Below are 16,347 nucleotides of genomic sequence, written 5' to 3'. Positions count from 1 at the left end.
ACAAATCCCTGATGCCAAGTGGTGGACTCCTCATTTGCTGAGTTTGAGGTGATTGGTCCGACACTCCACGGCAATGCGCAGCATTGCTCGATCCCTTCCCACGAACGCGCAAGAGATTTGTACTGAGGCCCCATTGGTGGATGTTGGCTGCCTAGGAGCTGTGGCCTGACCTGAACCTACTAAGCATGGACCACCCGCGCAGTTAGTTCAGAGCCCGCCATTCAACAGATGGGGTTTGTCACAAGGAACGTGTTAGTGACTTCCCGTGTTCTCCATTCCTTGGTCCAAAGGATGCCTGCTGGTGGAAGGAGGCCATTCGGCCCACCGTCTGTACCGCTCCCGAAAGCGCTACACGGCTAGTCCCATTGCCCAGCCCTATCTCTGTAGCTCTCTAAATTCAGCACTTTCGAATATATACCCAGCTCTCTTTTGAAACCTCCTGTGGAATCCATATCCAGCACTCTTCCAGGCAGCGCATTCCAAACCTCAACAACTCTCTGAGTAAAGAAGTTTCTCCTCATCTAACTCCTAGCTCTCCTGTTGACCATCTTGAAATTATGATCCCTTGCCACTGATTTACCAACTGGAGGAAAGAGAATATTCTTCTGTACCCTGTCAATGAAGTCACCTCTGCTCCATGGAGAACAAGCCCAATTTCTCCAGCAATTTCTGTTTCCAGTTCCCCAATTTTGTTCACTAAACTCCGTGCATTTACATTTTTTTTTTCCCAATGAAGGGGCAATTTAGCGTGGCCAATCCACCTAACCTGCACATCTTTGGGTTGTGGGGTGAGACTCACGCAGACACGGGGAGAATGCGCAAACTCCACACGGATGGTGACCCAGAGCCGGGGTCGTACCTGGGTCCTCGGTGCCGTGAGGCAGCAGTGCTAACCACTGCATCACCATGCCGCCCGAGTATTTACATACATACTACTTAACCCTGCCCTTATCTCTTTCTTGCCCTATGGGAGGCGACCATTTCTTTGTTCACTGGTAATACTCAGGCGTTCCCCCACTGCCTTTTCTCTGTTCCCCATCTTCTCTCTTTTGCCCTCACTGCTACTTCCAAAACTAGGCCCACTGGTCAACCCACCCCCTGCCTTACAAGTTTAAATCCACCCTCAAGATATTTGGCGGAATTCTCCCGAATCCCTGCGATGGCCCGACAGAATTCTCCGCACTTCCCGGGGCTCGGCCGGCACCGGAGGGGTTGGCGCCACGCAAACCGGTGCCGGAGGGCCAGCGCGAGTTAGCGCATGCGTAGACCGGCCGGCGTATTCTAGTGCATGCGCAGGGGGAGTGTCCTCTCCGCGCCGGCCATGGCGGAGTCCTACAGAGGCCGGTACGGAAGGAAGGAGTATCCCCACGGCACAGGCCCGCCCGCAGTCGGCAGGCCCCGATCGCGGGCCAGGCCACCGTGGGCCCCCCCCTCCTCCAGGGCCGGATCCCCCCCGCGCATCCCCGAGGAGGCACCAGCCGGCCTCCCAGCCGGGTCCCGCCGTGTGGGACCATGTTCAATCCACACCGGCGGGACTGGCCAGAAACCGACGGCTGCTCGGCCAATCGGGGCCCGGAGAATTGCCGGGGGAGGGGGCCGACACAAGCGGCCCCCGACTGGCGCGGCGTGATCTCCACCCCCGCCCGAAAACCGGTGCCGGAGAATACGGCAGCTGCCGGCGGGCGGCGGGGCGGGATTCGCGCCGTCCCCTGGGGATTCTCCGACCCGAAAGGGGGTCGGAGAATCCCGCCCATTATCTTCATCCAACCCCTTCCTGCAAACAATCTGGTTCCCCTTCGATCCCCTTGTTTGTGAGCTTTTCATGCAGCCTTCAGAACATAACATAAGAACTAGGAGCAGGAGTAGGCCAGCTGGCCCCTCGAGCCTGCTCCACCATTCAATGAGATCATGGCTGATCTTTTGTGGACTCAGCTCCACTTTCCGGCCCGAACACCAGAACCCTTAATCCCTTTATTCTTCAAAAACCTATCTATCTTTATCTTAAAAACATTTAATGAAGGATCCTCTACTGCTTCACAGGGCAAGGAATTCCATAGATTCACAACCCTTTGGGTGAAGAAGTTCCTCCTAAACTCAGTCCTAAATCTACTTCTCCTTATTTTGAGGTTATGCCCCCTAGTTCTGCTTTCACCCGCCAGTGGAAACAACCTGCCCGCATCTATCCTATCTGTTCCCTTCATAATTTCATATGTTTCTATAAGATCCTCCCTCATCCTTCTAAATTCCAATGAGTACAGTCCCAGTCTACTCAACCTCTCCTCGTAATCCAACCCCTTCAGCTCTGGGATTAACCTAGTGAATCTCCTCTGCACACCCTCCAGGGCCAGTACGTCCTTTCTCAAGTAAGGAGACCAAACTGAACACAATACTCCAGGTGTGGCCTCTCTAACACCTTATACAATTGCAGCATAACCGCCCTAGTCTTAAACTCCATCCCTCTAGCAATGAAGGACAAAATTCCATTTGCCTTCTTAATCACCTGTTGCACCAGTAAACCAACTTTTTGCAACTCATGCACTAGCACACCCAGGTCTCTCTGCACAGCAGCATGTGTTAATATTTTATCATTTAAATAATAATCCCTTTTGCTGTTATTCCGACCAAAATGGATAACCTCACAGTTGTCAACATTGTCTTCCATCTGCCAGACCCTAGCCCATTCACTTAGCCTATCCAAATCCCTCTGCAGACTTCCAGTATCCTCTGCACTTTTTGCTTTACCACTCGGGACCAGCGTCCCTCCCCCTCGGTCTTCCCTCTGCCTTCCATTGTTCGTCTTCTACGTCCACCTCCTTGCCCCTCTGCCTGCCATCGTAAGCCCTCACCCTACCCCCACCACCTCCTCGCACAGCCCTCTCTCCACATTGTCCTCCTTGCCTTCACCAGCAGCACCCCCCCCCCCCCCACCCTCCGACCTCATCTCGTGCTCCTCCCTTGGTCTAACTTCGGACCTTTGTTGCGATGGTGCATGAGTCCCATGGCACAGTGCTGTCCAGATAGTTACTGGCGGGTGGCGCCAGAGGGGAAGGAGATCCCCCCTCCCCAGCCCCAGGCACAGCACTGATTTGTCTCAGTGACACAGGCAGGTCCATGGGTCCAGCAGCACGGGGCTGTCCATGATGACCAGCTCAGCGTGGAGATGGAGGCAGGAAGCGGTCTGCCCCGGCAGAGTGCTGTACAGCGCATCCGGAGCAGCGCAGCGCAATGGCAGAAAGGCCGTGTTGCACTCGCACTGAAGTCTCTTGCGACCGGAGAACTGCCTTGCACACCCCACTCTTTAGCAATCGGGTTTTAGACCAAGGCAATTTGCTGCTGGAGTCACGCAAGATTGGAAGACGGGACACCGGCGGGGAACTGTTTTAATAAGAATTCATTAGATGCAAATGGTGTTTGTGCCCCAGCCAGCAGGAAGCCAGGCCTGTTATTGACCTGTCATCGGGGGAATTGCAACGTGATTTTACACTGGCGGGTATCTGACTTTTTGGCTCCCGCTAGGTTGCCCCCTCTTGCCCACCACCAAGCCCGTCACGGATGGGATGGCAGAATTCTATCTCAGAGGGTCTTTGGGATTCTCTTCCTCAGAGAGTGGAGGCTGGTCATTGAATATGTTCAAGGCTGAGTTAGATTTTTGATCGGCAAGGGAATCAAGAAGATGGGGGGGCGTGGGGCAGGTAAGAAAGTGGAATTAAGGCCACAATCAGGTCAGCCATGGCCTTATCGAACGGTGGAGCGAGCTCGTTGGGCCAAATGCCCTACTCCTTGTAGTAAGCCAGGGGACACAAGGATAAAGGTTAAACCAAGTTCATTTTAACTCAAAAATAAAGCCCCACCCACGGTACACACCCCGGGTATCCCAGCCCAGGAGTAACAGGAACTCCCTGTCCGGGACTCCCTGGGACAGTATTTCAAAGGCTTGGTAACGAGTCCCAGATGGATGGGACTCAGCCCGTTAACTTGGGGACCCGTACTCAACGAGCCCCTCAGGGAGGTGAATAAGCGATCCCTCACGATCCTGAACCTACTTGTTATGATCTTAACGGGAGTGGCAAAATCATGTGAGATGGCACGGTCAAATGGCGCCCGTGCATGTGGGTGGCAGAGTTGAGATGAAGGGTGCTTGGAGGGCGGTGACAAGCGAATGTTTCAGGATGATCAAATAAGTAGAGCCACAATTAGTGAATGCAGATCCCAATCGTGTCACGTTCGACAAGAAAGAAGAGAATTCTGACAACCTCTGACAAGGGGATCAGGGGTTATGGGGAGAAGGCAGGAGAATGGGGGATGAGAAAATATCAGCCATGATTGAATGGCGGAGCAGACTCGACGGGCCGAGTGGCCTAATTCTGCTCCTATGTCTTATGGTCTTATGGTCTAACCTGCAGCACTGAAGTTAACCATTGGCATTTTCTGTCCACGGTCTCACAGCTCTGGAAGAAATTCTCCATTTTAAGTGATCCTGGCGGATGAAGTGGTGGGATTAAGGATCACAATAATGTTCCGTGACAACACAACATGATTCATAAATTTCACATACACTGTTGATGAGAAGTAATCTGCTTCGAAATGGCCAATATTTTGAGTTTTGCAAAATAATGCATTATTGTATCCACTCTTCCCGAGGTGGGATTGCTCAGTAAAATTGCTTTGAATCTGTAAAGCTTACAGTGGGAGATAAAATACACCTTCAAGCATTTTCTGTATCCCATGCATGATATGATCCATCTGTACAATGAGCAGCACCTTGATAATTACAGCAGTGAAATGCTAGATTGATCCAAACAGAATCAATTCTGATTATATTACTTACAAGGAGAAACACTGTACTATCAGCCAGGAGTTTGTCTATAAATAACCCAGTCTCGTGGACAATGATACCTTCAGGCTGCTTGCTGGCTGCAGTTGAACTCACTCAAGCGTTCGCACTGAATTGCTCAGATTTAGGGTGTGGATAAATGGGCAACTTTCCTGCTCACTCCGGCCACAGTTACAATAATTGCTTCCATCAAAAATCCCTCCTGGTGCATCCCCCACACAATAATCTACATTATATCACAATGGGTGTCACCTTCCCCACCAAGGTAATCCCCTGTATATCTGCACAGTAACAAGTCGCATGATTACAGTTTCTGCGAAATCCATAGATTCCCACCACCGCAGGTATAGGAACAGGAGGAGGCCGTTTGGCCCCGCGAGCTCCTTCTGTCATTCCTTCAGATCATGGCTGGACTACAACCTCCCTGTTACTTACCATTTAAACTCTGCATCTTGCTCTCATGCCCACATGTCCGTCTCGGCCTGCTGCAATGCTCCGGTGAATCCCGACGCAAACTGGAAGAGCAACACCTCATCTTCCGAAGAGGCACGTTACAGCCTTCCGGACTCAACGTTGAGTTCAACAACTTTAGACTGTTGACTTTCCCCTCCATCTTGACTCCCCCCCCCACCCCCCAACACCACCTTTTGTTTTCTACTATTTGTTCCCCTGGCTTGTCCCAACACCACCCCACCCCTCCCTCACATGCCTTTGCTGCTCAGATTTGCTCCCAATGAGCACTGCTCTGTGTTTCCTATTAACAGATTCTGCTATCCTATCTTTGCCACTGTTAACACTCTTCCGTCCTTAATGGCACCATTAACAGCCCCTTTGTCTCGTGTCCGTGGCACCTTTGTCAATCTCTCCTCAACTCCACCCTATCACTGACTTTCCATTCTGCCGCACCCTCCTCTCCAAGTATATAAGTCATCACATTTCTACACCTCTTCCATTCTGTAGAAAGGCCATGTGGACTTGGAACGTTAACTTTGTTTCCCTCTCCACAGATACTGCCAGACCTGCAGGGTTTATCTGTTTTTATTACAACCTAATTCTCTACACCCACCTTCTCCCCATAGCCACACAGATATATGGTTAATGGAAATCTAACAATCCCAGTTTTAAAATTAACAATTGACCGAGCATCGGTTGTCTTTTGTGGAAGCCAGCTCCAAACTCCCAACACCCTATAGTGAAGCAATTCTTCCTAATTTTACTCACAATGCTCTCCCACTAAAATATCAGGTCCCGATCACTTTTCCCATTCAACTACTTCAGGTCGTCATTTTAAAGATTCCTGTTGATATTTCCACCATCGCGCACCTGTCACGCCCCCACTAATGCGCTCCATTATATTCTCACTACCTCCCTCCATGTCATGTTCCCACTCTAATTGATAATTAGATTGGAGAGGTGGATGGAGGGATGGTGGAATAGGGTGGGTGAGTGTGATGAGAGTTCTTTGCTTTGCTGGAGGGTAAACACCAACATGGACTGGCTGGGCCAAACGGCCCAACTTCAAGGTATTCAGGTTGTTTTGACAGCAGAGCCAGCAGACAGCCAGAACCTACCCTGCCCAGTGGATGCTAGTAATCCTGACTGATTGTACTTGTCCTCCTCCCTACATACCTGAGAGGTTGCTGCCCAAATGACAGTGACTCGGCTACCGACCTTGACTGAGTTTGAGAATTTAACTTGGGGCTTCCTGAGTTTGTCCGGTTTATACTTTATATTTATCTTACAGCCCAGAAGCAGGCCAGTTGGTCCATGCTGACGTCAGTGTTCCGCATCTCTCTCCCTCTAACTCCTTCAGCACCCCCTTTCTCACTCATACATGTAGCCAGTTTCCCCTGAAAGGCATTTCTGCTTTTTAAAAAAAATCTCAACTGGTCTCTGTGGTCGCGAGTTCCCCATTCCATCCACTCCCTGGATTGCTGGAGATACCGAGGTTCAGTACAAGAATGTGAAAAATGGCTGCCGGCAGAAGGAAAGAGGTGGTTGCCACGGGTACAAAGATGGCTCCCTTCAGGCCCTTAGTTTGTCCCAGTTTAGGGAGCACTCACTGATTCAATAAGGGATTAAAGATCACCAGAAAAGTCCCTCCCGATAGCGAAACAATTGTCAGTGCCTGTGTTGAGGTGCACCTTCCTCAGAACATCCTCACAAAACGGTGGCTGGTTCCGTTAAAAGTTCAGATCAATATACTTTCAATATTTCACATACAAACTACATCTGTATTCAGTCTTGCCAGAACAGCAACAAAGCAAGGTTCAGGATCAGCAACAATGTTAATTGGAATCAGGCATTACCTTCTATTAACATGAGATATTTTAATTCCCCTCAGTAAACACTGTGGATTTGTTTGTGTAAAAATATACTTTAAAGATGAATTCATCCTCCCAAGGATCAATATACGTGAGTAAGACGAACAGGATTGCTTTTAATCTCCTCCCTCACCAACACCGCCCCCCCAACCACTGCTCTCTTCTCCTGCAGACTTTTGACTCATGGTTGAAGTGTGTTTGCACCTATTCTTCCTGTATATGGCTGCCCAATCTGACTTTCCAGCTGAACCTGCTCACCCAATGTTGAAGCACATAGAGTATCCAGCAAGGGTGAGGGGCATCAGGGACAGGTATTGGCCATTCAACCCCAAAAAGTGTTCTGTCATTCATTGAGATCTGCCTCCTACCGCCATCCACATGCCCATACATCTATATCCTTCAATATTCTTTCCTATTTCACAGCGCTGAGGACAGGTTCAATCCCGGCCCCGGGTCACTGTCCGTGTGGAGTTTGCACATTCTTCCCGTGTCTGCGTGGGTCTCACCCCCACAACCCAAAGATGTGCAACACAGATGAATTGGCCACGCTAAATTGCCCCTTAATTGGATAAAGAAAATTGGATGCTCTAAATACCCTTCTCGAGCAAAAATCTACCCATCTATTGTTAAAAAATGAACAGTTTGCACTTTCTCCCCGTGTCTGCGTGGGTTTCCCCCCGGGTTCTCTGGTTTCCTCCCACAGTCCAAAGATGTGCAGGTTAGGTGGACTGGCCATTATAGATTGCCCCTTAGTGTCCAAAGACGCGTAGGCTCGGTCGGGTTACGGGAAACGGGCGGGGGAGTGGGCGTAGGCAGGGTGCTCTTTCAGAAGGTCGGTGCAGACTCGCTGGGCCGAATGGCCTCCTTCTGCACTGTAGAGATTCTATGGATGTGGCATCAATTTTTCTTGTGCGTGAGTGGGAGTTCCACATTTCTATCCCCTTTTGTGCGAGGAAGTGTTTCCTAATTTGACTCCTGAATAACCTGACTCTGATTTCAAGGTGGCCTCCTCTTGTCCGAGACTCCCTCGATCCCTCGGAAACATTTCTCTCTGTCTTGTTGGTTCCTTCCAATAAAATCGGGAATAACATTGTAACTTTCTAGGTTCCGAGGAGTGCGGAAGCAGGCGTGTGTAATGTCTCCTGCACCCTCAGCAGTCCCGGTAACATTCTGGTGAATCTGAGCCATATTTCTCCAGAAGTGCCAACTCCTATTCCTCCCGCCTCGGGGACAATTCTAGTGGCAACCACCTGCTTCCACGGTGGCGATCTGGGGTGGTATTCTCAAGCCGTTGAGATTCATGTTTCCCGGCGGCATGGGGAGGCTTCAATGGGAAATCACACTGACAGGCGGCGGGAGTATTGAATCCCATCGCCAGCGAACTGTGAGACGCCGCGAAACACGCGGCTGGGTGACCGGAGGTAAACATTTGAAACCCAGCCCCTGATCACCCAACACAAGCTTTTGCAATCGCCATCTCTTCAGCCCGACCGACTAAACTACCAGGAGGAACTTCCAACGTGACTTATCAACCAACTAGGCCCCAACAGCGGCTGGGTCTCATGTTGTTCAGCAGGATATGGGGTCAGGCCGGGTGAGTCTGGGCCACATCCATTGCCTATCAATCGGTCCTGTTCCAGGTTATATTGTGAGAGGCAGAAATCTGGAAACGAGTCTGAGCATTTGTGACGCGTTCATCTCCAGTTTCATGGCAGGCCGAAAAATATGTGGGGCGGGATTCCCCGGTTGGCCGGCCCTGTTTGTCGGCATGGCGCGCCCCCGCTGGCAGCGGGATTCTCCGTTCCCCCAGCCGGCCAATGGGGTACCCCATTGTGGCCACCCCCGCGCCGTGGGTGCGCTGCAGGATGGAGAATCCTGCAGATGAGATAAACATGGTGGTGCAGCGGTAATCTCCCCGGATTGCCCCATTACTCTGGGGTCATGGGTTCAAATCCCACCATGGCAGCTGGTGGTAATTAAATTCAATCTTTAAAAAAAATCTAGAATTGAAACCTAGTCTCAGTAATGGTGACCATGAAACTGCCATCTGGTTCACGAATGTCCTTTAGGGAAGAAATCTACCGTCCTTACCCGGCCTGGCCTACATGTGACTCCAGACCCACAGCAACGCGATTGATTCTTAAATACCCTCTGAAATGACCTTGCAAACCCACTCAGTTCAAAGGTGATTCGGGATCGGCGACAAATGTCCGGCCTTGCCAGAGACCCTCACAACCCATGAAAGACTAAGAAACACAACAGTTCGGAGGTTACTGCCACTCAATGTAACCTCTGGGCTGTTGATTACGATGAAGCTGGGTCGGCCCGCTGATCTTCCTTGTTTTTGTAACCGAATATTGCATCTTCAACACTGAGAATTAGGAATCCCTCTGTGTGCCAAGTTCAAGTGGTTCCCTTAAAAATAAATCACAAGCAAACTGATTTCGATCCCCTGGGCATTCTGACCTCCTCAGGGGTGTGGAGAGGAGAAATTAAACTGATAAATAAACCCAGCTGAAAACGGCTACCTCTGCAGAGGCACACTGGGTTTGAACTGTTTACAAGCTTTATTTGGTTCAGATGACATGAGACACACTGCATTTCCGAAACACGTTTTTGGAAGTAGCGTCATTGAGAAATGACGGGCTCTCCATCCTCATCCCTCCCCCCTCCCATTCTGAAGCTTAAGAAAGAAATGGTTTTGCAGGCTGTGTCCCTTTAAGGAGGCATTTGCCATCTTCCCTGCGTTGGGTGAGTGCTGTTTGGCACTGACGCACACTCCATGCGACGGTGGCAATCAGCAGCTCCCAGTTTCCCTGTGGGAGGCAGCCAGTAGCAGCGGGAGCTGAGGGGACTTGATTGTCGGGAAGCCCGCTCTACTGAAAGGAGCTGAATGCCCTCATTGTCACCTTTCTCTCTGACCACGCAAATCATCCTCAGTGCTTTCCTTTCAATTTAGTTTTTTGAAACACATTATCAGAAAGACTTAACTTGAAGGGAAAGGAGGACTGCCATCTATATTCCAGTTCTCTTCCCGAATCTTGTAGTGCACCAAGGCAGCCTTTTGTCTGTTTCCCTAGCTGGTAATTCCTGGGACACGTCGCTAGTCTGTCACCGATGGCCTATAGTGTGAGGGGTGCCAGCCAGGCACTGCCAAGGTGCCCGGGTGGCACTGCGGTTGGCAGGGGCAGTGGCAGGGTGGCGGTGCCAAGGTGCCAGGTTAGCGCTGCGAATCGGGCCGGGGGGTGGCCCGCGCAGGTGCAGGTCGTCCGGGGGGCCTGAGGACGCCCTTATCGGTGAGTTGCGGTTTGGAGGGGGGGTTCATGGGGTTGAGTCGAGAGATCGGGATGCCAATTAGAAATGACGTCCCAATCTCAACCTGCATTGAGGAGTCCAGGCGAGCGGAGCTTCTCAGTTCAGGAAACGGGACTAGGCGGGGTCTCGACCGCGCGCTCCACACTGAGGCCCCCCATCTACCCAAATGCCGTTTCGATAGCGTAGTGTTTCTCAGCGTTCCGAGCGCTGGGATACACCCGGCTCATCGTGCGCTATGGGACACTGTTCCCATATGGTAAATCGCGCCCCTAGACTTCCAATTCAGTCATTTTGAACTACTATTTTGCAGAACTCTTAAAAGGATAGCGATTGTAGGTGTGATGCGACCATCAATTCACGCGAGACAGAGAGTTGAAATGAACAGTGGCTTTAATCGACAAGAACAGTGCCTGCCTGCGACTGCTCTGCTAGTGAGAGCCGCCTACAGGGCTGCTGCTCTTTACACCTCCCCTCAAGGGGCGGAGCCCACAAGGGCACCAACATGATACATTCTCTGTAATATCATACAATGGTCCATAGGTGGAGCCCACATGGGCAACAGCGTGATACAGTAACATACATGGTGAATGGTTAATTCAATACGTTCACCACAAGGTGACACCTTGCTGTAACTGTGACCTCTTGAACTGCAAATGCTGAGGGCGCTGTTGGCACAAAAATGAGGGGACCTGACCTTTCACCCTTCTCTGGCCTGCGCTCAAATTCAGCTGAGGCTGCTGTGTCAACAATCTTCTTAACGATCTGTTAAGGGTCCTAGATGATGCCGTAAGGCAGTCTTAATGCAGATCTTTGCGAGCGAGAGCCAGGAGTACAAAGCTGTCCCTCATCCCATAATAAAGTGGCTGATGTGGGGAACGCGAAAAGGTTACGCTGGCTCTTTTCCAGGTCGCTGCTGCGGTGCACTGCTGTAGAAACAGGTTTATTCTGCATCTAACTGGGATTGACCTTGCCACTCTTGGCGCCGATGCCCTGAGCAAAAGTACTTCATGACTCAGCGGTAAAATCCCTCACCTTGATGGAAAGGAGAATGAGACACCTTTTCGAAAATCGCCAGCTACTTGTTTTTAATTGGAATTTTTCCGTATCATTTTAGAAAGCCTCCATTTCCAATCCAAGATGTTGTTGAGTCTCCTCCTTGCCCACCCCAAGTTAAAGGACAGCACGCCATTGCAATCCAGTGTCAACCCACATGGCCTAAGAAACAGGAGCAGCAGTAGGGCATTTAGCCCCTTGATCCTGCCCCGCCATTCAATAAGACCAGGGCTGATCTGAATGTGGCTTTAACTCCATTTTCTTGGTTCAAGCCCCCCCCCCCGGCCCCCCCCTCCTCCTGCCTCTGTTCCCCCCCCCCACCACCTCCCCCCCCCCCCGACCCCCAATTACCCTCGACTCCCTTGTCAAAGCTGCTCTAACTCAGGCTTGAATATGTTCAATGGCCGAGCCTCCACTGCTCCCTGGAGTACAGAATCCCAAAGATCAGTTCCTCTCCGAGAGAAGAAATTTCCCCTCACCTCCATCCTACATGGGTGACATCTTGGGTGGGGTTCTGCCGTAATCGGCGGGGCGGGCAACTCCGGCGGGAAGGAGTGGCGTGAACCACTCTGGCGTCGGGCCGCCCCAAAGGTGGGGAATCCTCCCCACCTTCAGGGGCCAGGCCCGCCCCGGAGTGGTTTGCGCCCCGCCGGCCGGCGGGAAAGGGGCTTGCCGCCACGCCAACCGGGTACAGGTCCAACCTTGTTGAACCCTTCCTCATAAGACAAACCCTTCATCCCAAGAATCAGCCTAGTCAACCTTCTCTGAACTGCCTCCAATTCAAGTAAATCCCTCCTTAAGCGCGGCAACCAAAGCTGTACATTGCACACGAGCCAAGGACAACAGCACAGTGGTTACATTGCCGGGCCAATAGGCAAATGGTCCAGATGAATGATCCAGTGACATAAGTTCGACTCCAAACAAGGCCACTGGGGAATTGGATTCTGTTGAGCAAGCAAATGTAGGATGTAAAAATAAAATAGCATCAATCATGGTGACCATGTTGCAAAAAAACCTATTTGCTTTCCTTCAGGAAAGGAAATCTGCCAACCTTACCCTGCCTCGAGTCACATGTATCTCCAGGCCCGTGACAATCTGGTTGAGCACCCACTGAAATGGCTGAGCAAGTCACTACTTTGGACCAAACTGCTGCACTGCACAAAGTTGGCTCATGTGCAAGGAGAGATGGGAAAAATGAGAAGGAAGATGTAAAACGCTGATGGCAAAATCTCAATATGTGCTGAATCCCACATAGAGGGCATGCACCAGCATGCCAGCAACAGTGCCACCAGGCTTACCAGCTGATAAGGTGGATATGGGTGGTCGTCAGGCTACATCACAATTGGTTGCTATTCTTTGACAAGACCGAGCAGTCAGCCCAGATCTTATTTAATTTAACTATTCACAACTGACATGTTTTCACTTCTCTGCCCGATCTTCTGCCTCAACACTGTTAAACACTGCCCCCCTCAGCTCCATGTTAATGATACGTTAATTGTATTGATAAGATACAGAGATGAAGGGCATTGTTTAATTAAGTACATGGAGCACTCATAAAGAGAGACCGCTGGGATACTGGACTGGTAGGTAGGAAGCATATGTGTGTAATATTGAATTCATTAAATAAAGGAACTACCAAGAAAAGGATTTATATTCAGTTTTGTAATTCACCATCTGACTTGAGATTCCTTTATCACCCTAAGCATGCATCGTACTACATACATAGCACAGAAACAGGCCATTCGACCCAATTGGTCCATGCTGGTGTCTATACTCCATTCAAACCGCCCACTGTATTTCTTTCCTTTACCTTCTATTCTTATCTGCCCCATTACCATTTTCATCAGCTACTCCATGTGTTAGAGATTTCCACGTTCTCACCCCTCTCTCCTGTGAATATGACTTGACATGCCCGTTACAACCTCATTGTTCCACGACAAGGTTTGCAACTTCTGGAACGTTACTCAGAGCAGTGCAAAGATAGACAAGGATAGACACTCACCTGTTGGGTAAAATTCATTCACCGCCCAGTTGTCCACCTGTAGGGTTGCATTGCCCCCATTCCTGGTGAAACGTACCAAATGGTAATTCCCATCATTCACCACATTGCTCGTCTCCTTGATGACGATGTCGTCCGTTCCAACATTAAAAACGACACTAATCTTGCCTTGTTCCTGTAAAGCATAATGAAAAATATTCCATGAGTCTGGCTATTCACCGTCTCCCCTTTCTGTGAGCAATTGAATGACAGTGTTATGTTGGACAGTCTTGGGGGTTCCAATTCACAAAGAAACCAACACTCAACGATACCCTCCCCCGCCTCCGTGCTCCACCACCGCCTCAGCAAAATGTAGGAAGAGGTCAAGGAAGAGATAAGAGTTCAGTCAACTGAATGAATGGACAGGCCATTCAGTGCTGACCAAACCGTGAAGGCCAGGCTACATTATCCTTAGAATGACGAGAAAGCTTCCAACAGGGACACCGTGACTACAGCAGCAGGGTGTCAACAATGGTGGATCGGGGATCATATAACAAAATGTCTTCTACCTCATTTTACCGATTCAATTCCACACAAACTCTCACCCTCCAATGTCTTTTACTTGCAGAAGAAGTGAAAATGATTCCAATTATATAGTGTGCGCTTTTCAAAGAACAACAAAGAACAAAGAAAAGTACAGCACAGGAACAGGCCCTTCGGCCCTCCAAGCCCGCGCCGACCATGCTGCCCATCTAAACTACAATCTTCTACACATCCTGGGTCCGTATCCCTCTATTCCCATCCTATTTCAGTGACCTGTGGACCTGTACACCTAGATCTCTCTGACTTTCAATACTCTTGAGGGTTCTACCATTCACTATATATTCCCAACCTGTAATAGACCTTCCAAAATGCATTACCTCACATTTGTCCAGATTAAACTCCATCCGCCATCTCTCCGCCCAAGCCTCCAAACGATCTAAATCCTGGTGTATCCTCTGACAGTCCTCATCGCTATCCGCAATTCCACCAACCTTTGTGTCGTCCGCAAACTTACTAATCAGACCAGTTACATTTTTCTCCAAATCATTTATATATACTACGAACAGCAAAGGTCCCAGCACTGAATCCTGCGGAACACCACTAGCCCTCCAATCAGAAAAGCACCCTTCCATTGCTACTCTCTGCCTTCTATGAACTATCCAGTTCTGTATCCATCTTTCCAGCTCACCTCTGATCCCGTGTGACTTCATCTTTTGTACCAGTCTGCCATGATGGACCTTGTCAAAGGCCTTACTGAAGTCCATATAGACAACATCCACTGCCCTACCTGCATCAATCATCTTTGTGACTTCCTCGAAAAGCTCTATCAAGTTAGTGAGACACGACCTCCCCTTCACAAAACCTTGCTACCTCTCGCTAATACGTCCATTGCTTCTAAATGGGAGAAGATCGTGTCTCAAAGAATTCTCGCCAGTAATTTCCCTACCACTGACGTAAGTCTCACTGGCCTGTAGTTCCCTGGATTATCCTTGCTACCTTTCTTCAACAAAGGAACAACATTGGCTATTCTCCAGTCCTCCAGGACATCACCTGAAGACAGTGAGGATCCAAAGATTTCTGTCAAGGCCTCAGCAATTTCCTTTCTTGCCTCCTTCAGTATTCTAGGGTAGATCACATCAGGCCCTGGGGACTTATCTACCTTAATATTTTTCAAGACGCCCAAGACGTCTTTTTGGATCTCAATGTGACCCAGGCTATCTACACACCCTTCTCCAGACTCAACATCCACCAATTCCTTCTCTTTGGTGGATGCAAAGTATTCATTTAGTACCTCGCCCATTTCCTCTGGCTCCACACATAGATTCCCTCGCCTGTCCTTCAGTGGGCAAACCCTTTCCCTGGCTACCCTCTTGCTTTTTATGTACGTGTAAAAAGCCTTGGGATTTTCCTTAATCCTATTTGCCAATGACTTTTCGTGACCCCTTTTAGCCCTCCTGACTCCTTGCTTAAGTTTCTTCCTACTTTCCTTAATTTCCACACAGGCTTTGTCTGTTCCCAGCCTTCTAGCCCTGACAAATGCCTCCTTTTTCTTTTTGACGAGGCCTACAATATCTCCCGTTATACAAGGTTCCCGAAATTTGCCATATTTATCCTTCTTCCTCACAGGAACATGCCGGTCCTGAATTCCTTTCAACTGACATTTGAAAGCCTCCCACATGTCCAATGTTGATTTACTATCAAACATCCGCCCCCAATCTAGGTTCTTCAGTTCCCACCTCATATTGTTATAATTAGCCTTCCCCCAATTTAGCACATTCACCCAAGGACCACTCTTATCCTTGTCCACCAGCACATTAAAACTTAATGAATTGTGGTCACTGTTCCCAAAATGCTCCCCTACTGAAACTTCTATCACCTGGCTGGGCTCATTCCCCTAATACGTTTCCTAATACGCTGAGTTGATACTTTAACTGAAACTATTACAGATTCTTTTTGACGTAAATTTCACAGGAGCTATACCCATGTGATAGTCTTACATTGCCTATTATGATCAAAATGGTAATCCCATAAATCACCCCCCATTGTTAGAAGAAATAAAAATGTCACTTGATAATTTGAATGCATGCTCAGACATCCTGGGCGGGATTCTGCGGGAATCGGCGGAGCGGGCCACTCCGGCGGGACGGAATGGTGTGAACCACTCCGGCGTTGGGCCGCCCAGAAGGTGCAGAATCCTCTGCACCTTCAGGGGCTAGACCGGCGCCGGAGTGGTTTGCGCCCCACCGGCCGGTGCGGAAGGGGCTTGGCGCCACGCCAACCGGCGCCGAAGAGCCTCCGCC

At 49.9% G+C, this 16,347-nt stretch overlaps 1 protein-coding gene across 10 annotated transcripts in view; it reads right to left on the bottom strand.

Moving 5' to 3' along the window:
* The window catches only part of nrxn3a (neurexin 3a), a 2,368,971-nt gene that overhangs the window by 298,295 nt on the left and 2,054,329 nt on the right, over positions 1–16,347 (bottom strand). For all 10 annotated transcript variants that reach the window (XM_072493615.1, XM_072493593.1, XM_072493594.1 and 7 more), the window contains one exon: positions 13,529–13,700. In XM_072493615.1, the coding sequence (XP_072349716.1) occupies positions 13,529–13,700 (172 nt within the window). The remainder of the gene's footprint in view (positions 1–13,528; positions 13,701–16,347) is intronic.

The sequence above is a fragment of the Scyliorhinus torazame genome, chromosome 2 (genome assembly GCF_047496885.1).
Source record: "Scyliorhinus torazame isolate Kashiwa2021f chromosome 2, sScyTor2.1, whole genome shotgun sequence".
In the NCBI taxonomy this organism is placed as follows: domain Eukaryota; kingdom Metazoa; phylum Chordata; class Chondrichthyes; order Carcharhiniformes; family Scyliorhinidae; genus Scyliorhinus; species Scyliorhinus torazame.
This window is presented reverse-complemented; position numbering and strand designations above follow the sequence as displayed.